Below are 25,044 nucleotides of genomic sequence, written 5' to 3'. Positions count from 1 at the left end.
TTTTTACAGTTCACACTACTAATGATTTGTCAAGCTGTACTCCTGGGCAATAGAAAGGATACTCTTGAAAATTCACTCTTTGCTCTGCTCATTACTGTGTATTGTGAATGTCCCTTGAGACATCATGTGCAAGCCACCTGTTGTGAGGTACTCATTGATGTGATGTATGTAAATATCGCCTATGATACCCTTATCAAATACATCACCATCGAATAACCATTTCTTCTTTGGTTCATTTATAGACACCATCAAACATGGGTGTATACTTTCTTTGGCCAGGGATTAAATACCTTTAAGGGCGGTGGAGTAGCCTAGTGGTTAAAGCGTTCGTTGGTCATGTTGAAGCCAGGGGTTCGTTTCTTCATATGGGTACAATGTGTGAAGCCCATTTCTGGTGTCCTCCTCGTCATATTGCTGGAATATTGTTAAAAGCGGAGTAAAACCATACTCACTCACTCAGTCTTAACCTTTAAACCTAGATATGCATCACTTCATACGCTGCCTTACAAAGCATATGAACTGTTTTGACACCCCTGTGGACCGTGAGACTTGATGTAGAAACAGTATATATGTCACCAGCTGGAATGCTCTCAATGACTTGACTGCTCACATTCATACAAGCTGACCCCCTGTGCATGCTCTGTAGGGTTCTTCCTTCCAATAAAGGATTAATCCATTATGTGGGTAATGAGAACTGTATACATTACTGTGGTGTCTGTGATGACTGGCAGACCCTGTGATCATGGTAATGGTTATGGCCGATACATCTGGTCACCCATTTAATATGTGCCATAAGTGCTGTACAGACCTCTGACACTTTGTACATGCAGGGTAAAGTACTGGCAGAATGAAATAGATGCTTTTTGACTTATAATATGCATAATATTTCAGAACTAATACTGTACCAATAAAAAGTACTACCGAATATTCAAACAGTAGCTTTCTTTTGGGCAATAAAAGTGTTGCTTTGCAGGCCAAACATATCCTGTCCTAACTTTGTATTACAATGTGTGGCATCACTTTTTAGATGCAGATTATACTTTGAGTAATGTACTGATTATAAAACTGTTATCAACTTATCACACAGGATGTTGACAGCTGACAGGAGCCTAATTATTCCTGTGCTGTGTCAGTGGGGTGTATTAATGTGATTTGCTGGGACAAGAGTGGTATACATGGTATAGTCACAGCACAGAAACAGCACACATGTCAGTGGGGTGTATTAATGTGATTTGCTAGGACAAGAGTGGTATACATGGTATAGTCACAGCACAGAAACAGCACACATGTCAGTGGGGTGTATTAATGTGATTTGCTGGGACAAGAGTGGTATACATGGTATAGTCACAGCACAGAAACAGCACACATGTCAGTGGGGTGTATTAATGTGATTTGCTGGGACAAGAGTGGTATACATGGTATAGTCACAGCACAGAAACAGTACACAAGTCAGTGGGGTGTATTAATGTGATTTGCTGGGACAAGAGTGGTATACATGGTATAGTCACAGCACAGAAACAGCACACATGTCAGTGGGGTGTATTAATGTGATTTGCTAGGACAAGAGTGGTATACATGGTATAGTCACAGCACAGAAACAGTACACATGTCAGTGGGGTGTATTAATGTGATTTGCTGGGACAAGAGTGGTATACATGGTATAGTCACAGCACAGAAACAGTACACAAGTCAGTGGGGTGTATTAATGTGATTTGCTGGGACAAGAGTGGTATACATGGTATAGTCACAGCACAGAAACAGCACACAAGTCGGTGGGGTGTATTAATGTGATTTGCTGGGACAAGAGTGGTATACATGGTATAGTCACAGCACAGAAACAGTACACAAGTCAGTGGGGTGTATTAATGTGATTTGCTGGGACAAGAGTGGTATACATGGTATAGTCACAGCACAGAAACAGCACACAAGTCGGTGGGGTGTATTAATGTGATTTGCTGGGACAAGAGGTATACATGGTATAGTCACAGCACAGAAACAGCACACAAGTCAGTGGGGTGTATTAATGTGATTTGCTGGGACAAGAGTGGTATACATGGTATAGTCACAGCACAGAAACAGCACACATGTCAGTGGGGTGTATTAATGTGATTTGCTGGGACAAGAGTGGTATACATGGTATAGTCACAGCACAGAAACAGTACACAAGTCAGTGGGGTGTATTAATGTGATTTGCTGGGACAAGAGTGGTATACATGGTATAGTCACAGCACAGAAACAGCACACAAGTCGGTGGGGTGTATTAATGTGATTTGCTGGGACAAGAGGTATACATGGTATAGTCACAGCACAGAAACAGCACACAAGTCAGTGGGGTGTATTAATGTGATTTGCTGGGACAAGAGTGGTATACATGGTACAGTCACAGCACAGAAACAGCACACATGTCAGTGGGGTGTATTAATGTGATTTGCTGGGACAAGAGTGGTATACATGGTATAGTCACAGCACAGAAACAGTACACAAGTCGGTGGGGTGTATTAATGTGATTTGCTGGGACAAGAGTGGTATACATGGTACAGTCACAGCACAGAAACAGCACACAAGTCGGTGGGGTGTATTAATGTGATTTGCTGGGACAAGAGTGGTATACATGGTATAGTCACAGCACAGAAACAGTACACATGTCAGTGGGGTGAATTAATGTGATTTGCTGGGACAAGAGTGGTATACATGGTACAGTCACAGCACAGAAACAGCACACATGTCAGTGGGGTGAATTAATGTGATTTGCTGGGACAAGAGTGGTATACATGGTACAGTCACAGCACAGAAACAGCACACATGTCAGTGGGGTGAATTAATGTGATTTGCTGGGACAAGAGTGGTATACATGGTACAGTCACAGCACAGAAACAGCACACATGTCAGTGGGGTGAATGAATGTGATTTGCTGGGACAAGAGTGGTATACATGGTACAGTCACAGCACAGAAACAGCACACATGTCAGTGGGGTGAATGAATGTGATTTGCTGGGACAAGAGTGGTATACATGGTACAGTCACAGCACAGAAACAGCACACATGTCAGTGGGGTGAATTAATGTGATTTGCTGGGACAAGAGTGGTATACATGGTACAGTCACAGCACAGAAACAGCACACATGTCAGTGGGGTGAACTAATGTGATTTGCTGGGACGAGAGTGGTATACATGGTATAGTCACAGCACAGAAACAGCACACAACACAAATTATCCTTGTTTCATGTATATAAATGGTCACTGATTTATGTTGTAAATATTGAGCATATTGACTTATGAGTGATTTGAGAAAATTTAATGAAATTTGTTTCTCGATCACTGAAAGTTGATGTTTGATTTGTGACCTGTTTTTGTTCAAGTGAGCCTCATGGAGGCTCATGAGTCTATCTTCGTCTTTCTGTCTACCGCCTCCATAGTCTAATGGATAGAGCGTCTGCCCAGATTGAGGTCGGGGTTCGATCCCTGGCTGGGTCATATCAAAAGACGTTCAACGTGTTAAAAGATGGTACTTGTTGTTACCCTGCCTGGCGTTTGGCCTGTTGAACTTCAAACCTTCAAATTATCAGTTATATTGCTTATGTTTTATCCTTGTCAAGAAGTGAATTAATTAATGATGTGTCCAGATAATGTGTTTTGAAAGGTTCTATTTGGCTCCTATAAAACTATGTTACATATTAACAATCCAAAGAAACTATATGTGTTTCCAAAATTATGTTATGCTATCAAGAGCCAGAGAATTATATTTCAACAAATTTGAGACGATTGTCCATGTTGTCCATGGATGATGCTATTACCTTTTTGCAAACTCCTGGTGTTATCACTGATTTTCTGTGATCCACTCATATAATTTTCAATGCTATTTTGCCTTTTATGCCCAATGGAATCTGTTTCGGCAGATAATCAAACAGATTATCCTCTGGCATTGATGTTTTATATTCATATCATGGTTATTGGCCTCAAAACTGAATTAAGTTTGGGTCGTCTCAGTTTGACAGATTAAGAAGACTAGCAGTTCTCTTGTATTCACAAGTAACAAATGCTGTAGTGATAGTGACTGGCTTTTTAATCATCTGATTTGGAAAAATTGTTTTGGACATGTGGAAACACCTGAAAACTTTTAATAATTTAATACCCTGCATACATAAGTTGCATTCAAGTTTAACTGGTGCTGTAAACAAGGGAAAGTAGTTGAAGCCTTCATTCACACTTAGTCTTTGAAATTTAAAATGCTAAAGATATTTGTGTTTCTTAGTGCTTTGCCACTATCATGACTATAGCATATAATACATTTTTAATATGTGAATGAAAAGTCACAAGGTAACATTCTTCTAGGAGACCTGGTCACTGGTGTTTGTTTTATGTATTAAAATATCCCCAAATTAATATTCAAGCTGCTTTTGCATAGTTCATTAATTATTTGGAATAAAGCACTCCCCATTTATTTCTGACAGTTTAGTACATGTAGTAGTCACAGTTTGTTGTGATAACATATTTAATATATATGTTTATTGTGTCTGGTACCTGCCTCTTCTGTTTTATAGCATCATTATTATACTGTAGTCATTAAGGGCTGTGTCAGTCGTTCATGTTAGCGTCACAACCTGAAGTTATACATCTAGTCGGTAAATGTTGTGTTTAATTTTACATGTATGACATGTATTAGATTCTACCCTTACTCCAGATTGTAGTTGATTAAGGTTTGTAAGCATGGCCCTTCTGTTTTAAGTAGATGCTAATTTCAATATGTACTACTCAAAAGAAGTTAAAGAACACCTGTTTCTTTCATATTACTATGGTTAATCTGACATGAAGAATTGGGTGTGTTTTAACTTCTTTTGAGTAGGATATCCTAGTGGGCCTCCTGTCTGCAATTTCCTTTATCAACAAACAAAGATGAACATTTGATAAAGCTATGGCTTACTTCCTTGTTTTGTTACCAATGCATGGTTCTCCTGTATCTTTATTGTTGTTAATCATGTTGATTGTATATATAATCAAATATATTTGTTTTCATTTGATGAATGGTGACAACTGTGAAGAATTATTTATTTGGATGCAATATACAAGTGCTGAGTTTTTGACTACATAAATATATTTGTGGGACATATTAATAAATGAGAAACAATGATAGATTGACACTTTGTTTGGTCTGCTGGTAAGGCTTCCTTGGAGAGTGGACAGAGGGGACAATGGTCTAAGGCATTGGAGGTTAGACAAAACTAATGATCTCCCATAGACTTCTATAGTAACATTATATTTTTTTTAAGATAACAAGGCATTCAAACGCCATTACATGTACATGTCGGCGAAGTCTGGGCTTAAAGCTGCGATAAAGGACAATATTTCTCAAGCTTAGCCACGATGCACTTACCTGATTTCAATTCAAGTTTAGATTCTGTATTGGTTTTGAAAACACAATATTTAGAAATCTTGTCAGTAATACAGATGGATAACTACTCCGACTAGCATTACCATAACGCCTATGAAGAAAATAAATTCCAAATCTGATTGCATGGTAGTTTAAGAACTAGGGCTGGGACGAGGCCAAATTTACTACCTTGATACACGGCCCCCTATTACCTGACCCTACCCGGGTACCCGCTGTAGGTCTCAAGAGTTGGGAACAAAATGTCTGATTGGGAATTGTTTTACCGCAGCCCTGGCAAAAATTATTTCGATACATATATCAAACGATCAAATCATGCGTACACTGTAGTTGACTGGCGCTTTATCTTAACTTCAAAATATACAAATCAAAAGAAATGTGTGCATCGTCAGAATGAAATGCAAACATTAGCGACTTGTTGTGTAACCACTGAGCTATAGTAAGTTTTCGTCTTTGAGCAATATATCACATGACTAACCACGGGTCCGGGTAGTCCTGTAGGTATCCGGGTCCTACTCAGGACCCACCCGACCCAAGTTCCCGAGTTTAGTAACTCATCCTAGCCCTATTAAGAACAACTCTCAATTAACCAGTTGTGCAAACTGAACACAAACAAGTAGATACCAACAACCCCTTGATAGCCGGGCATGGAGACTTTCATGCTCAAATTGTGTAAATTAAGTGTTGCGGTACATATTTTACGTTGACTCATGACACCCCAAGGACGTACCATAAAATCAAGTTTCCCTGTGAAGACAGGTTCAGAATAGGTCTTCAGAAACCCATGCTTGTCGTAAGAGGCAACTGATCAGATGGTCAGACTTGCTGACTTGGTTCATGCATGTCTTTCAAATCCCAATTTCATAGATCAGTGAATGCGTAGATTCATTTGGTCTTGATGTAAGTGAAACACGTGGTCAAAGCTCCACACATTCTTAAAGTTCATTATGTGACACTCATTCACAGACTTTCAGAAAGACAATCCCAATTGGGTAGATGGATGCTCATGATGTCAATCGCTGGATTACTGGTCCAGACTCGATTATTTACAGCAGCGGTCATATAGCAGGAATAATGCTGAGTGAGGCAACCAACCAACAAACATAAAATCAAGTGTTTATGTAACATAATTTGTCCCACTCATTAGATGCAGTCTCATCAAAACCAGATCTTTTACAGCAGATAAATAGAAAAGAGCTATGGAATCTTAGTAAAAGATCTACTTTTAATGAGATTGGCTAGCAATTACAGCTATGCTGACGTACACCTAGAAACCAGTGTTTTTTTGTAGTTGAACATGTTGGACAAGTTTGTATTAGCTTCAAGACTTTTGTAGTTATTATGATTTTCTGCGGGAACTCTTTAATCTTTTGCATTGTCTGGTCCTCCAGCTGCAGGGATCCCATCAGAAAAGGTCCATGATAATAATTACCGACCCGATCCAAACGTGGATGTAACAAGGTTACACACATGCCAGATTATCTTGCAGAAGATTGCAGAAATCATCTTCTTCAAAAGAAAGAACACAAGCAAGATCAATTATTAAAACTGTTTGCCAATTCCAACCACTGCTTGACAACTACATATTAAGACATTAAAATTGCAGGTTGAAATGTTTCCACATGCCTGCTGTGTTGGCAGTGAAAGCAATGTGTAGACCAGGCCTGTGATGTGAATGTATTGATTTGTTCTTGCAGGTGACGGTGTGCAGATGAAGTAAGGCCAACAGTGACAGCCAATTTCCCGGTCTTCCAACCTATTTTTGCAGCAAGATGAAGTCAACTCTGATATTCCTTTTAAGTTCTCTCTTGGGTTCAGCGTCAGCTTTGCGCACAGTCACCATCGGCGCTGCTTTGAGTTCCGAGAGGAACCAGGAAGTGTTTAAAAATGCAGTGGACCATTTAAATGATTTACGACTTGGTGGTGATGTCTATTTCAATTCCACGTCTATTGCAATGGATGTTAATCCTATTCGATCAGCATTGGATGTGTGTGACCGTTTGTTGCCGCAGACAGTATACACAGTGATTGCCAGTCATCCAAACGCCAGTGACCAGTCACCGATCTCTGTGTCCTACACCTGTGGCTTCTACAATATACCTGTGATTGGAATTGCAGCCAGGGACAGTGCTTTCTCAGACACGGTCAGAGTTGTAGAACATTTGATAGCTGAGTGTTACGTATTAGGTTTACACAGGCTTAGAGCATTTCATAGGGTTCTTCTTGTCTTTTCATGGAAAGTCCCTTGAAACGGTTTCACTTTGAATCTCATAACTGTTATCATGGTTAAGTTAAAAGAAGCCGCTTTGGGGTATTTTGTTAATACTTTGTCATAGTTTTCTATCTATTACTGTTATTAAGTTTTCATCCTATACACAGACAAATGATGAGTTTTCAAACTTTGTGTAATTGTATTTCGTTCCTAAGTACCACATATATTTGTTATGTTTAAGTCACACTATTTAGGTAAATTTTGGAATGTGTTGGCAAGATTTGGAATGCAGGTCTTTCTTGACATACCTTCCTACCTGTACAGAACGTTCACGGAACCTTCCTGCGGACTGTGCCGCCCTATTCCGCCCAGGCTGATGTGTGGATTGCCCTCCTGCAGTACTTTGAGTGGTCTCAGGTCATCTTCCTCCACAGCTCAGATGAAGAAGGGCGGGCCATTCTCAGCCAGTTCCAGACATTAGCTGAACCTCTCAAAATCAAGGTAGGAGATGCTACCATGAAATGTGTTTAAGGATACAACATAATATTTTAAGATGGTTGTGAATAATGAATGTGAAAAATGATTGTGCATTCAATCGACATGTTGAAATGTTGTGGTGCTCACAATGAACTTTTTTTAAACATGTTTTTCCCTCATAGTATACTCCCCATGGAGCTGAGAATGTATATCAAGTGCACACTGATCCATTGACCGTGGTACTAATGGTTAGCACTTTGAACATGCTTCAACGGATAGAATATTGAAAATTACAAATATCCAATTATCATCATCAGCAGCAGCAGCATTATAAAAGCATTGAATAGATTAAAAACCTGCTTAGAGCAACAGTTAATGCTGTATGTGTGTGTACTGTTTATTATTACCTTGACTGAAGTTCAAATTTTGATTTAAGTTGTTACTTTATGTCCAGCTTGAGAAGACTGTCAAGTACATCCCAGGCCAGAATAATTACACCAACGACTTGTGGAGAATCATGCAGGCTCAGTCCAGAGTTGTGCTGCTATCTGCATCGTAAGTATCTACCATGTCTACATCATCAATCATGTGGAGCATGACACAGTGTAATATCATTGATATTCTTCTCCACGGGGATTTTGAGGTCGTGTAGGCTGCTAGTTCTGTTCTTGTCATAAATGGGCATCAGGTTACATATTGTGTAATCTTGGACCCATTTCACAAAGTAATATCTTTGTTTGTTTGTTTGTTTGTTTGTTGTTTAATGCCACACTCAGCAATATTCCAGCTATATTAGGAAGTCTGTAAAATTGAGTCCAGACCAGACAGCACTGTGATTGACATCATGATCATTGATCTGCGCATTTGGGATACGATGACATGCATCAACCAAGTCTGCGAGCCTGACTACCCGATCCCGTCAGTTGCCTCTTACAACAAGCATGGCTTGCTCATTTACAGTTCTGAGCAGGATCTTCATGGGGAAAAGCAATATCTTAGCACTGCATGTTTTGTAACTCAAATTCTCTGACATGTTCTTACAACAGTCAGACCGTTAACATTGCTTAGCAAAATGGGATCATTGTTGATTGTTTGCCATCAATCCCTACAGCGTGAATTGTTTGCCAAAGAAATCATCACTAGTTTGTCTGCTTCAGATTCGTAAATTTGGAGGTTACTTTGGAATAGCTACAATGTTGACTGCTGTGTACATAGAAACTTGCCACATTTTTCTCTGTTGTCGGAGATGCCAACCGATTTTGTTGTAAAAGCTACGATTTTTAGCCTAACATTACACTATTATATGACACTTGTCCTCCCCCAAATTATGATTTTTGTGGGTTTTTTTCTCACGAATTGTTTACATGCATAAAATATCATGGAGAACACATTGTTAATGCATCGGTGACATGAAACATTCTACATTGAGACTATACTGACAAATGAGAGCCAGACTTTGTATTCACATAGTGTTAAAATGCCCTTCAATCAATGATATAAGGTCTCTGATTGGTTAACTTAAACACACTCCAGTCATTTTATCGTTCATTCATTGTGGGTACAGACAGGAAAGTAATTGCATGTGCACCGACTTACTTCGGAACTCAAAACACCACATTGTCTTTCTGAAGAACAGTTTATTAGTGTCACATGATCAGTGTGTGGAGCTTTGACCACATGTTTTGCATATGTCTTGGCCTAATGAAAATGTCGAAGCCAAAACCTGCATCATGGTACTTTATAACGTTACTCTTTTTCATATGAATTTTTTTCTTTTCTGGTCACAAAGCTTCAATTAGGGTTGGCTTCTCTTTGTAATGTTTATTTCATCTAAATGACTTTAATATCAGATATTTGCCTCAAATTGCTTCAAACTTGGTATTTTGGCCTCAGGACTTAACTCCTGTGAACATGGCAAACTTTGTACTAACATTTATGTGTTCTCATAGTAAGCTCATCTGGATGTTTAAGCACTCTTTTATCGTGGCGTTACAGTCATACAGTCAACTCTCATGATCTGTGAATATGATCAGATATGGCGAAAAGCCAGTTTTGATGATACCATTTTATGCCCAAATGAGAAATGAACTTTATTAATAATGTGAATATGAAACTTTGGACAAAACAAAGCTTGGGGTTGTTTGTGTTATCACATCACATTGACACAAATGAAAAGCTCAAGTTAGTTTTGACAACTAAGAACATGTGTGCAGAATTCTGTCTGTCTGTATGATTATTTGGGGCACAGATGGCCCAGTCGTCTGAGGTGATGCAATTTGCTGGGCAGAGTTGTATCTCTTGAGCAAGCCAGAAACCTATGATTCTAGGTTTGTCTGGATCATATCCAAACTCATGGGTTCACCAACGTGGTAATCGTCTGAGAAGCTTAGGGCTTTCCTTCCTCATCAAGCTGACACACAGTGATATAACTGGAATACTGTTCTATGACAGGACCGATGATGCAGAGCTGATATTTCAAGATGCGGAGAATCTGGGTCTGACTGGAGAGGACTATGCCTGGTTTGCCACAGAGCTGGCCTTCAAGGCCTACAATGCCCCAGTTGGTATGTAGGACAAATGTTTTAATGCAGCTAGAGGAAGAGGTTTTAATATTTATAACCTGTTCTGTTTGACATTGGATAACTAATACTTGCAGGGATTTATCTGGAATATCGAAAGTATGTGCCTTTGGTATGCAAATTGGGGTAAAATTATTATTTTGTTCAAATTTGGGATTTTAAGAAAATTCTTATACTGTTATGTTAACATTAATAACATTACATTCAATACAATAGCATAAAACTAAGTAAACAAATTTGTTACCTATACTGGTGCTGTTATCACTGAAATACAAATGTTTACTGACACTTGTTGAAGACTTTGGGCCGAATATTGGCCTCTGAACATGTTTGGATAAATCCCTGACTTGCATTTGTTACCACTGACTGAGAAGATAGCATGTGTAAAACAGATGGTTGCTAGTACAAGATAAGTAAGAGAGATCTCAAAATATTTCCTTGCTTCACTTACATGCTGCAAGGAAAGAGAGTCAGTCTATGTTAAAGGTTTCCTTCCATCCTCGGGCATTGTCTATATGTTTACAGTAAATACTGTAGATATTGCTGTAAAAAACTTGTTTAGTGACTGTAAAAATGTTTAAAATAAGGCTTCATGGAGGACAAAATATGTGTTCATTAGATTATGCATAAAAAACTTGTATTAAAAATAAGTGTGACTTTGAATAAATGTGTCACCCCATCTTTAGAGATTTGTTCAAGTTTCCTTTCTTCAACATGATTTGCATGCTGTCAGTACATTTGTTCCCAATATGATATGAACAGGTTTTGTATCTTGAATTAGAGTGAATTGTATTCAGTGATGGTTGGTGTCTTTCCAGGCCTGCTTGGTGTGTATCTCAACAATGGAACAGACGAAGAGGCTCACATCAAGGACAGTGTCACTGTCGTCGGACTTGCATTCTCAGAAATACTCCGCACTGGAAACATCACAGCACCACCTACTGCCTGCAAAGATATGAGGACTTGGGGCGATGGGACCACGATCATGAGGTATGTGGCAGCAGTGGTTGTGTAGGTGTTTGACTTGTTTGGGGGGTGGAGACAAATTTAGTTTAAAATTTACATTTTTGACATCTCTTAATCTACTTATCTGCGAACCTTACACTTCACATTGAAAATCGAGGTAAGTGTGCCTGAAGATAATCTCAAAGAAATATCTATATAAATTGATTTGTTGCTTTCCGGTATTTGTTTAGGAAACTACGAGAAACAAAGTTGACCCATGGTCAAACAGGCTTGGTGACCTTTGATGAGCATGGTGACAGACAGAACCCCTCGTACGAGATACGCAACATTAACCAGGATGGCAAAGCATTTGCTGTGGGACTGTATGGTGATATTAAGGTGTGCAGGCAGTGATTCCCCGGGACAAATATTACTGTTTTTCAGTTAACATGCACTTAACAAATATTGTTTGGTATGTGGGTAATGGTCTCATGTTATTTTTGTTTACATGATTTTTGGGGAGATTATTTTATCACTAGTTCCAGATTTTTATTTAAAAAATGGTCTCACATTAAATGCTTGGTTAGTCAGTGTACCTAAAACACAAGTGTTGTTTTATTGCCAGCAAATAATAAACAGCTTCCTTTGAGATGAATAACATCAATATTCACACTGATAAATTTGTTTTGTTTCCTTTAACCTGCAACTTCTAAGTCAGTAATGGTCATTATGACCAGCAGAGTGATCTGCAATGCATCTGGAGTTATCTCCCCTGTATTTTGATGCATTGATCATTTAGATCACATGATCATATTGTGTTGGAGTGATTCTTGTATTGATGGGTGGATCTAATTTCAGCCAATTGAGGAACCCCTGAGGATGATGCATGAGATCACGTGGCCAGGAGGCGTCAAGATCAGACCAAAGGGTCAGAAGATCTCCCGTAACTTGACGGTATGTAACAACATTCAGTATCGAAGTTAAATATGTTTGCAGTTTATGAAATTCTCCATCTAGGTCAGGGATCCTTTTCATAACCATAATGCTATAAATTAATGATGCAGGAAATCCCCAGCTTCATATAGACACAGTTGATTATATTTTCAGAACCCAACCTAACCAAATAACTTCAAGTATCACCCTCAATTTATGACACTATATCTAAGTAAAATAAATGATGGGCAGAAGAGTTTAGTAATTGCATGCACTCAATCAGGATGTGTATATGTGTATGTTATGTTCTGATTATGCAGCTTAGGGGTTAGGAGATTGTGCTGAGGTTCGATATTAGTGAGCACTCTAACTATTAATGTAATGAAAAAAGAAGATGATAATAATGATTTTTATTAGCCCACCTCTGTGGGCAATGTTGTTTTAAGGAGGTTTTATACTGGAATATAATAGCTAAGTTTACTAGCTAGGCAGAATGTTAACAGGTTGTTTGGAACATGGGAAATATCCTTTTTGTTTACAAGTTGTTTGGCAGATGGGAAATATCCTTTTTGATAGCAGCAGCTTTATTTGGGCATTAGCCACAGTTACACCACAAGGGTGGGTTATGTCCATTCTTTCGACAGGTCGTTTTTTACGAAATGACCCAATTCAAATTGGACAAGAGGGGAGCAAGCCTCGGTTCACGGTTTTGCATCGTCACCCAAGGCGCAGCACATTTATGGCCTATGTGGTGTAAATCAGCAGGAGCCCCTTCTCTGTGGTCGCTATGGATTTCAATGCTCTTGCTGGACGCCTCGAGGGTTGAAGTCCATCTCCCCCTTAAGGGGGACGCTAACCCATACACACATGCTCCTTGGGTTGCACCCACGTTGGCTGACTCTTGCTCTGTTGACAGATTGTGACAATCCCTGAGATGCCATTTGTGGAAGTTGAGGAACCCCTGCCTAGTGGTGTCTGTCCAACGTATGATGACAAAGAGGTCTTCCCCTGCACACAACAGAATAGCTCCACCGGTAACAATCTTTTGTCTGTGTGTTATTTGAATGTTGATATCATGATACATGTGTTTACGTATTACATATAAAGGACTGGTGTGTCTATGGTGGACCCTCATTAAAACCTCATAAAAATTTCTTTACCAAACCTTATGGTGAAGAATCTAAAACAAATGAGACTTTTTCAGTTGTTTTAATAATTTTGGCATTTTTGTGGAACCAGAGTTTATATCCCCTTCTCGTTGATGCACAAAGCACTATAAGCATAGTTACCTCTTCACCACTGTGTCTGTCTTGCAGGGGAGAATGAGCTCCAGTGCTGCACAGGCTACTGTATGGACATGCTGCAGGAGATTGCCAAGCAGGTCAACTTCACCTTCACCATACATCTCAGTCACGATGGACTCTATGGCTCATTTGAAAGGGTGAGACAGCTACTTCAGTGAGGCAATGTTGTAATATGTGTTTCCTGTGGTGTATGTGGTTCATCGTATGTCAGACAATGTTATGATCTGTGTTTCCCATGGTGTATGTGTTCATCATACATCATTCAGATGTCGTAATCTGTGTGTTTCCTGTGGTGTATGTGGTTCATCGTATGTCAGACAATGTTATGATCTGTGTTTCCCATGGTGTATGTGGTTCATCGTACATCATTCAGATGTCGTAATCTGTGTGTTTCCTGTGGTGTGTGTGGTTCATCGTATGTCAGACAATGTTATGATCTGTGTTTCCCATGGTGTATGTGTTCATCATACATCATTCAGATGTCGTAATCTGTGTGTTTCCTGTGGTGTGTGTGGTTCATCGTATGTCAGACAATGTTATGATCTGTGTTTCCCATGGTGTATGTGGTTCATCGTACATCATTCAGATGTCGTAATCTGTGTGTTTCCTGTGGTGTGTGTGGTTCATCGTATGTCAGACAATGTTATGATCTTTGTTTCCTGTGTTGTATGTGGTTCATCGTACATCATTCAGATGTGTTTCCTGTGGTGTATGTGTTCATCGTATGTCAGACAATGTTATGATCTGTGTTTCCCATGGTGTATGTGTTCATCATACATCATTCAGATGTCGTAATCTGTGTGTTTCCTGTGGTGTGTGTGGTTCATCGTATGTCAGACAATGTTATGATCTGTGTTTCCCATGGTGTATGTGGTTCATCGTACATCATTCAGATGTCGTAATCTGTGTGTTTCCTGTGGTGTGTGTGGTTCATTGTATGTCAGACAATGTTATGATCTGTGTTTCCCATGGTGTGTGTGGTTCATCGTACATCATTCAGATGTCGTAATCTGTGTGTTTCCTGTGGTGTATGTGGTTCATCGTATGTCAGACAATGTTATGATCTTTGTTTCCTGTGTTGTATGTGGTTCATCATCGTATGTCAGACAATGTTATGATCTTTGTTTCCTGTGTTGTATGTGGTTCATCATCGTATGTCAGACAATGTTATGATCTTTGTTTCCTGTGTTGTATGTGGTTCATCGTACATCATTCAGATGTCGTAATCTGTGTGTTTCCTGTGGTGTGTGTGGTTCATTGTATGTCAGACAATGTTATGATCTGTGTTTCCCATGGTGTGTGTGGTTCATCGTACATCATTCAGATGTCGTAATCTGTGTGTTTCCTGTGGTGTATGTGGTTCATCGTATGTCAGACAATGTTATGATCTTTGTTTCCTGTGTTGTATGTGGTTCATCATCGTATGTCAGACAATGTTATGATCTTTGTTTCCTGTGTTGTATGTGGTTCATCATCGTATGTCAGACAATGTTATGATCTTTGTTTCCTGTGTTGTATGTGGTTCATCATCGTATGTCAGACAATGTTATGATCTTTGTTTCCTGTGTTGTATGTGGTTCATCGTACATCATTCAGATGTCGTAATCTGTGTGTTTCCTGTGGTGTATGTGGTTTATCATACCTCAGTTATGTTATGATCACGTGTATCTTGTGTTTCAGCACAATGGCTCTAAGGTGAAGCGATGGAACGGGATGGTGGGAGAGTTGCTTGACAATGAGGCAGACATGATTGTTGCTCCACTAACCATCAACCCAGAGAGGGCCAAGTTCATAGACTTCACAAAACCATTCAAGTACCAGGGCCTAACTATACTGGTCAAAAAGGTCAGTAGTCTCAAAATCAACATTCAGGTGGTAAATCCTATGACTGAGATAATTATAACATTAAAAGTACATGTATTGTGTAATTTGGGCAAACCTTACCATTTTCTTGACAAATTGTGTATGGTCATCCACATAAAATGTACGTTCAAGGAAATCTTGACCCTCCTCAATTGAACTCATCATGTTTTCCTGTGTGACAATTCATCGGTTGTCAACAGCTCTTCTGGTCTATAGCCAATAACTGATTCTTTATATGTGACAAGCCTATGGCTTATGATTGTGTTTGATAGCCAGTAATTGGTCCTCTGTGTCTGACTGCATACCCAAAGCTGACCTCTGGCTGAGACTTTCTTGTACTGTTCCAGACCCAGAAGGACTCCAGTCTGGCCTCCTTCCTCCAGCCCTTCCAAGATACTCTGTGGATCCTGGTGGGTCTGTCGGTCCACGTGGTGGCGCTGGTGTTGTATCTGCTGGACAGGTTCAGTCCATTCGGCCGCTTCAAGTTGGCCAAGAGTGATGACACGGAGGAGGATGCCCTCAATCTGTCCAGTGCCATGTGGTTTGCCTGGGGAGTCCTGCTCAACTCTGGCATCGGGGAAGGCAAGTGGATTCAACTCAGGGATAGAATGTAGTAATAGTAGTCATTGTATTAGCGACAGATTTCTTTGCATTTGTTACAAAGAAACCTTGCTTTGAAGTGTTGGGGACCTTATAAAAACCATGTTGTCTTGTACATAGTTAGAGGTGGGTGAAATGGGGTTTAACATCCTGTTCTAGATTATTGCACTTATACAACGATATACAACGATATATTGCTTGTACTAGTCCAGACTTATGCCAGTTTTATAGTGCTATCCTGCAGACATACCACTAATAAGAAAGAAATATTTGTAAATATAATAGAAAAAGCCTTGATCTTTTCATTTGCTGGTAACCATTTCCTCCGTTACACCAGGTACTCCCCGGAGTTTCAGTGCCCGTGTGCTGGGCATGGTGTGGGCAGGTTTTGCTATGATCATTGTGGCCTCCTACACTGCCAACCTGGCTGCCTTCCTGGTGTTGGACAGACCAGAGGCCTCCATCTCCGGCATCGACGACCCCAGGGTAAATATAACAGAGGACAAAAAATAATTATTTCTTTTGTCAAGTTTGTACAAGATATTGCCTAGCTTTTCATAATGTCTAAGTTAGTATATCTGCATCCTATCTGAGAACAATGATAGGACAGAAAATTCCTGCACAACAGAAAATATATGTACAATATGGTAATATTTGTCTTTATTTCATTTTAGTTGAGAAATCCGAATGAGAATTTCCGGTATGCGACGGTGAAGGGCAGTGCTGTGGAGATGTATTTCAAGCGTCAGGTGGAGCTGTCAACGATGTACCGTACCATGGAGAACATCAACTACGCTACTGCCAAGGAGGCCATTGATGATGTCAGAAACGGGTGGGGATTGTCGCAGTAGATAGATATTCTGTCAAGATTTCATTACTTAGGTGCATGTGTCAAATGTGTGTAAGAAGTGTCATACTGACGATTGACAAATGAGTTGTTTCTATTATTATGCATTTGTTTGTTTCCTGATTGTGTGTGCCTGTGTTACCTGATTGTGTGTGCCTGTTACCTGATTGTGTGTGCCTGTGTTACCTGATTGTGTGTGCCTGTGTTTCCTGATTGTGTGTACCTGTGTTATGTGATTGTGTGTGCCTGTGTTTCCTGATTTTGTGTGCCTGTGTTACCTCATTGTGTGTGCCTGTGTTTCCTGATGGTGTGTGCCTGTGTTACCTCATTGTGTGTGCCTGTGTGACCTGATTGTGTGTGCGTGTGTTTCCTCATTGTGTGTGCCTGTGTTACCTGATTGTGTGTGCCTGTGTTTCCTGATTGTGTGTGCCTGTGTTTCCTGATTGTGTGTGCCTGTGTTACCTGATTGTGTGTGCCTGTGTTTCCTCATTGTGTGTGCCTGTGTTGCCTCATTGTGAATACGTCGAATACGGTAGTATGATTTTGCTATTATTGTTTTTCGGATTTGCAAACACGTTTATCCTTCATAGCTTCCTGATAGTGTCTGCACGTGTGTATGTGTCCTGATGGTGTGTGCCTGTGTTGACAGAGACCTCCAGGCCTTCATCTGGGACTCGCCACGCTTGGAGTACGAGGCTGCCCGGGACTGCGACCTCGTCACGGCCGGGGAACTGTTTGGACGTTCAGGTCTTGGCATCGGACTGCGGAAAAATAGTCCATGGACACATGAAGTCTCACTTGCTATTCTTACTTTGCACGAACGTAAGTAACAACTTTAAGTGGACAGCCTAGTGCCTATTACCAGTAGGACTTGTTATCCCAAGCCCAACATATTACGGGGGTGTATTAATATGGACACAGTCCGTGCGTGCAAGATTTCATTCCGAAGCAGATCTTTGAAACTGTACAATATTGCTTCACCAAACTTGGTACATAGATAGGTCTAGTGGTGAACTGGTGCCGTTTGATAGTTTAGGATTTTCTACTTGGACTGAAAACAGCAGTAGTGCTTGTTTCCTGGGCAGATGTTGAAAACTGTACAATTTTTCTTCACCAACTTGGTACATAGATAGGTCTAGTGGTGAACTGGTACCTTATAATAGATTTGTTTAAAATTTATTTTTTTTAGTTTCCATGGCAACAACATTGACTGAGACTTAAAATCATGGTAGTCCTTGTATCTGGAGCTTGAAAAGTTTACAATATTTCTTCACCACACTTGGCACATAGCTAGGTCTAGTGGTGAACAGGGGCCTTTTGATAGTTGAATATATTTATCCACGACAAGTATTTGCCATTGCTAGGGATATCTAGGACTTTGTCAGATTGTGTTAAAGCTAGTGATGGACAAAAAGATCTTGAAGCTATAATACGTTAAACAAAGTGTTTGGTTTAACAGTTAAATTCAAACACTTTTTGTTGAGTGGTGACTGTATAAATAGGTACATTTAGGAATACATGCTTGCCTGCATACCTCCTTAGCATTAACTAGGGTATATTGTCATCTATCATGTCAGATGCTTGTAGGCCTGTTAATTGTATTCCTATGTAGCATGTGTTTGAGAGTGGACCTGTCTGTACACAGGTGGGTTTATGGAGGAGCTGGACAACGAGTGGATCCTGGCAGAGAGTACTTCGGCCTGTCCGCAGAGAGACTCCGCCCCAGCCACACTCGGACTCACCAACATGGCCGGTAGGTGTCCTGGAGAAACATGCGGGGATAAAGACGATGGTATTGGGGCTGGTGATGAGGATATTGATGGTGGTGGTGGTGAAGATGATGAGGTGGCAGAGGTTAAGGGTCGTATGCAAGAGAGGTTTGCGCTGGTTTAACCCCCTGGATGCCACAGGGACATACCCTCACTTTGAAGTTGATTAAAACTCAAAATACATTGTGCACAGTCAAACACTTCAAAGTTTTGAATTCTGTGGGAAATTCTCTGTTCTGTTATATCATTCCCAGTCATTTTAGGCAAAGCAAGATTACTGAAAATGACATCTGAATACCAGGTTCTTGTAAATAAGGCTACTTTTGACATTCTACTAAATCACTGTTCACTGCATTATTTCATGTATGCTTTGAAATCTAAATACCGCATATTTACTCACAACCTTCTAGAATGCCAATCAAACAGGTCACAGAATTCAATTACGAAAATAGCCTTTTAGTGGTCATGGGTATCTGGGATTTATCAAATCAGAAGTCATCATCCTGAAACTTCACCAATGACCCTAGAGTCATGTAGCATGCTTTTGAAAACATGCAAACACGAAGACTCAAGTGAATTTTCCACCATATTTAAAAGTGTTTACAAAACCATGTTTTGCATATGCCAGTTATGAGACACTTATTACATCACATACGTTTCACACTTGCATATATCCTTGAAATTTAGCGTCAAATTATCTTTGTCACTAAAACAAACGGTCCAGATGATATAAGGGAAATGTATCAGGTGTGAAAAAGAATGCTGTGTACGGAAAACTATACTTGATAGAAAATGTAAACAAAGCAAAATTGGGGCTGTACACTGTGTAGCATTTTCTCCTATTTTAAGAGATCCACACATTGGCTCACATATTTGAGAATATGCATGGGAAGAGTATTGTAGGAAGAATTAAGAAATTAAAAACAGATACATAACAATGATTTGGTGAATTCAAATAACATTGGCAAAGTTTCTGTTCCGTGTGACACGATAAATGATCCAGTATCACGCACAACCATGACAGTATTTATCTGCATATCTGACTAATTCTCTTTGTCACAATGGAAAACATAAAAACAAATGGCAACACACTGATTGTCAGATTGTTTCTGATTACTTACATGACACATTTATATGTACACTATCCCTGAATCAACTGGGGGTGTGGTTGGCCCAGTCGTCACGATTCGCTGTCCAGAGTTGCGTCCCTTTGGCACGCCAGAAACCTATGATTGTGGGTTTCAAATACCGGTTAGCCCCGATTATGTTTCTTGGTTTGTCAGCACCATACCCAGGCTCGTGGGTTTTGCCGAAGTGGTAAACGTGAGACCTGCATCACTTTGGGCTTTCCTCCCACATTAAGCTGACACGCCGTGATATAACTATAATACTGTTAAAAGCGGCGTTAAGCCCAACTCACTCACACACCTGAACCAATGAAAGTCATCCTCTGAAAATCCTGCATACTGCTGTCACTGAGCATGCCATTTTGTCCCACTGAGTCTTCAAAAGTGATGTCCTACATTAACATTGTTGTACATATTTGGTATTTTCTTTAGATGAATGTCCAGTGAAAAAGTAAACATCATCGTTCTGCCCTGCTGCCTCTAGTTTCAATCATGATGGAGATTTTGTGTATCTTTTACATATTCTTTCATGTACTTATTACACTTTTTTGTTATGTTTGAGATCATATCATTCATAGATCTAAGCCACAACTTTGATAATCTTTTGTTGACATACAAAATTTGACAAATTTGGTGTTGTTTACCATATTTATTTTCCTTTAGACAAATGTTAAAAGATGAAAAGTAAATGTAACTGCAAAATGTACATTTTTCCTTTTAACCTATTATTCAATATTGTAATTTCTATAAAAACTGAATATATTAAGTTAATGAAATGGAAAATATTTTCATTAATATATGTGCATACATTTGTATGAGGAATTTAAAAAATTGTTTCTGGTCGTTTGATTGACAAAACATTGATGTCAAATGATTCGCCAGTTGAGTAAAATTTAGTCACAAACGATTTCCGAATTAGACCTCTCGTTATGGGTAATATAATCTTTTGTAATAAATATTGTAATCTCAGGATATTAAACATATTCTCTTTTTCTTTAAGAATTTCTTAAACATTAATAACAAACGCGACAGGTACCCAGTTGGTCAAACCTGAAATGATTATCCTGATAATTCCATGCAAAAAGAGCTTTTTTCGCATCTTTTGTTGTATAGTTCTGAAAAAAATAATAATAATGTCCAATAAGGTATTAAAAATATATATTTTTATAATGTTCTTTTGAGTATTTGTTTTATTGAAAATTGATGCCTAATAGGTGTTGTCTAGTACAATTAAGATACATGATCAACTATCTATTTTTGATTTATTCAAGACATTATTTCCATGGTAAAGACAGTCATTTTATGTTTTGTCTAAAAGCAACAAATTAGGATTTTCATTTTTTTATAGATTTTTCATACTATAGACAAAAATTAGGTGAGCTATATATTAATCAAAATATCAATGTCGTCTTTACCTGTCATTGACGTCAAAGACATAAAACAAGTCATGACATCGAACTAAAGTCATAGCGAAACCTTGATTTCTGTCATTTATGATTAGTTATCAAATATGTAATGTTATACATATGCCTACAAATCCATGCAATATATAATTATGTTGTTAAGATATCAGGCAGTATTTTGTTCACTTACAGTTAACATAAAGCTGTCAAATAAAAAGATCTGTGTCAGAGTACTTTCATTGGTTTATGATTAAAAGTGACAAAATGTGCTGTTTTTTGACGAAAACAAAATTTGGGATTACACTTTGCAGTGTTTGTTTTTCAAACCAATCATATTTTTGCAATTAATTTTTTAACCGCAATGCTTGCCCAACATTCACTTTTCAGAACATATGAAAGTGTGCTTCAGAAAACTAAAAACTCAGCATCCAGAGGGTTAAGCTAAGGAAAGGTATAGCCATATTCTACCATGACTGATCATTCTGATCAGAAGTTTTAAGTTCCAATACCATTTCTCTGATTAAATATGTGTTGGTAAACACAGGAAATCGAAAACAAGAAGTTCGTTCTGTGAATCACACAGGTCGTTGAAAGACTCCTATTACCATGATTACAGCTATGGTTAAATTTGTTAATCATTATGATAAACAATACTTTGTCACACGTTTAGCTATGAATATATTACTTGAATTGATGACAATTTGTTTGTGTTTTTCTCTCTGTTGTTAGTTTATGGCAAGTATACTGCAATGGGCAAGTCTACCCATTTCCAAGAAATGGTCGTGACAAGCCTGGACTCAACACAACTTGACAGCTCTGTCATCAAATAATCCCAATTTATGTTGGTCATGGTAGAATGGAGCTAAAAGTACTGTGTTTTCCATGTTGAGCTCGGTTGCCTGTTGTTTTGAAGGTTCTAAATTTAATATTTGAAGCATCCCGCCATGCGATCAGTTTCAAATTAAATTTTGCGCCATCAAGTCTCCAGGTAATCTAACCTTACCCTGAAAACACAGTAAATTTATCTCCTAAATAAAACTATGTGTTGTATGCACAACTGCAGTTTTGCACCGCCTTGTGACAGTATTACAGCAGACTAGATTGGAGGACTACTTAGTATGTTGTTCCAAAACAGCTTCCTTTATATTGAGCCAATCTGAACTTTACAGTTTATGTTGACTGTGGGTATAAAAGACTAATGTTTAATATGGTATGCATAAAAAGTAAAAATGTTTTAGTCCTGGTAGGGAGGTGGTGGTTCATGGCCAGTGTTATCCGACTGATTTAAGTTAACTGTCAAAATTGATGCCATTGCCTTTTTCTTATGAAATTATTTGGAAGGATTTTGTTGGAAAAACCACAAAATAATGTTGTTCCTATCAGATTATTATGTAATAAAACTATGAATATATTTTCATGCAATAATAGTACAATGAAAAGAATGATCCCATTGTAAGTCTATTGAACAAGATAACAAACCTTTCAAATATAACAGGGCATTCAGCATAAAGAATGGAGGTAACATGTTCCTAACAAAGTTGCCAACAGAACAAAAATAATTAAACCTACATAAAACATATCCCTATTGGGATTCCGGGTGAGAATAGGTCCCAAGCAACTGGTCGTAAGAGGCGACCAAATGGATCTGGTTATCAGGCTTGGTGACTCGGCTGATAGCATGTTGTCGTACCCAGATCACATGGATCATTGCTCACAACTTCCATCACTGGATTGTCTGGTCCATATTCGATTATTTACAGGCCGCCATCATATCTGGAATATTGCTTATGCGGCGTTAGCAACAAAGAAAGAAAGAAAACCTTAAACATGTGAATGGTACTGAGTTATGCAGACCAGGGAGGATTGGAACTTGTTATGATGATAAAGGTCAAGATGAATCCGTGTTACGTCAAGGGGGTTTGAAGGGGGCACGTGTATATATTTACATTTTCTCATTTATCAGTCTTGTTGCCTTTAGAATGTCTCCTCAAAGTCTTATTTACAGTTCTGATTATGTATCAATTACGGAAGTTTTATCAATAAGTATATATGCAGCAAGTTATCAAATCAAAGGCATTGAATCTGTAAGCTAAGGCTCACTTGCACCATTGTATTTTGTAATGTGTGTAATGTCTTCTTGATCAGACGTCACGTCATACATGACACAATTGTATGTAATTGTATGTCGTTGTTAATACATAAACAGTGTGCTAGCTGTTACTGCCTGCATACAGTCATCACCTGTCTTCAGCCCAGTGCCTGTCATGTAATTGGTTGTCATGGAAACCAAATTGTAATATTGTAATTCTGACAATTTGAATCATTGGTTGAACATTTTTCTGGAAGTAGAAACCATACATTCCACATTTCCCATGTCAAAAGATTATAAAGTCAAAGGTCAGAAGGTCCTGTCTGTTGGGTCCCCAGCAGCAAGATAGCTGAAATGCAAATTTGAATTTATTTTGCATAAATCACAGATGAATGACCAAGTATGTATTTTGCTATTATTTTCATAAGAAAGCAAATTCAATTTCAGTTAATAGCAATCTGAGGAGCATAAGATATCCCCATGGAAAAATTATTCTTCCGTTGGTTTTGGTGAAAGTATCTTCCACCAAACACTTCTACGACTTTAGCCTCTAGTCCATAGTCGGATTCTAGTACAATTCTGTTTGGTATTGTAAGCTCAGCTAATAAAAGAACATATGATAACACTAAGTTCTACTGAATTTGATGCTAGGGGCCATGTTCAGGCAAGTAGACTCAACAGTTATTGGCACAGACTGAAATGTACTTGTTTATTTTTCAAGTTTTCAAAAAAGCCATCACCAGCAAGAAGGGACTCCTACCATTAGATTGAGGCTAGTAAATCTTCATGAGGCCACACAATTTTCACAAAAGCATTCCTTGAAACATGAATAGTTTCCAAACACTTCTACCTACACTCACCCCCAGTGTCAAATCAGTGGCTTGACAATCAGAATGTTGAGTGTTTATATCCCAGGGAGGACTTGTCACTTCAGTTTTGATTAAACTCTGATATGTTAACATATGAGCATGGGAAAAGTGTAGGTGTATTATGCAATTATCAGTTTATCAGACAATGCATGTTAAGTTAATGCAAAAGAAACCATGGCAGCAATTAAAACAAAACAAATGGCAACAAGACTGGAAGTGGGATATAACTGCTTATATACCAACAGTCTGAGTAAACTGATTATTCTGCTATTGCTTTGAAACAGTGTTCCTGGTTTACAAACATGCTCTTATTATACAAATTGTTTTGTGCACAGCATAAATATTAAGTTATATATATAGTGTAGGAAGGTTTGAGAGTCCTATATTACTTAGACTAGATGTTGAGATCCTGGCTAGTTGTTCTAAGAATGCATTAGACATGGTTCGTTTTTTCGTTCCAGGTGTGTTCATGATGGTAGCTGGCGGTATCGTGGCAGGCGTTCTGCTAATATTTGTGGAGATTGCGTACAAGCGACACCGTGGCTTGAAGGACAAGGAGCTAGAGCTGGCCCGCAATGCAGCCGACAGGTGGCGTGGCAACATAGAGGTGAGTGGGACCGGGCTTTGTACTTGTGTGTCTG

General features: G+C 38.9%; 1 protein-coding gene across 4 annotated transcripts in view; it reads left to right on the top strand.

Moving 5' to 3' along the window:
* LOC124121740 (glutamate [NMDA] receptor subunit 1-like) overlaps positions 1–25,044 on the top strand; it is a 42,312-nt gene that overhangs the window by 5,719 nt on the left and 11,549 nt on the right. For all 4 annotated transcript variants that reach the window (XM_046484795.2, XM_046484798.2, XM_046484796.2 and 1 more), the window contains exons 2-17: positions 7,084–7,530; positions 7,923–8,099; positions 8,530–8,630; positions 10,527–10,639; positions 11,473–11,644; positions 11,851–11,998; positions 12,458–12,553; positions 13,449–13,566; positions 13,849–13,973; positions 15,517–15,681; positions 16,047–16,281; positions 16,637–16,785; positions 16,974–17,131; positions 17,796–17,968; positions 18,792–18,899; positions 24,865–25,010. In XM_046484795.2, the coding sequence (XP_046340751.1) occupies positions 7,159–7,530; positions 7,923–8,099; positions 8,530–8,630; positions 10,527–10,639; positions 11,473–11,644; positions 11,851–11,998; positions 12,458–12,553; positions 13,449–13,566; positions 13,849–13,973; positions 15,517–15,681; positions 16,047–16,281; positions 16,637–16,785; positions 16,974–17,131; positions 17,796–17,968; positions 18,792–18,899; positions 24,865–25,010 (2,556 nt within the window). In that variant the 5' untranslated portion in view covers positions 7,084–7,158. The remainder of the gene's footprint in view (positions 1–7,083; positions 7,531–7,922; positions 8,100–8,529; positions 8,631–10,526; positions 10,640–11,472; positions 11,645–11,850; positions 11,999–12,457; positions 12,554–13,448; positions 13,567–13,848; positions 13,974–15,516; positions 15,682–16,046; positions 16,282–16,636; positions 16,786–16,973; positions 17,132–17,795; positions 17,969–18,791; positions 18,900–24,864; positions 25,011–25,044) is intronic.

This window comes from Haliotis rufescens, unplaced genomic scaffold (genome assembly GCF_023055435.1).
Source record: "Haliotis rufescens isolate VD_foot unplaced genomic scaffold, xgHalRufe1.0.p SCAF_5, whole genome shotgun sequence".
NCBI classification, from domain to species: Eukaryota; Metazoa; Mollusca; class Gastropoda; order Lepetellida; family Haliotidae; genus Haliotis; species Haliotis rufescens.
The sequence above is the reverse complement of the archived record's forward strand: the minus strand, read 5'-3'. Positions and strand labels throughout refer to the sequence as shown.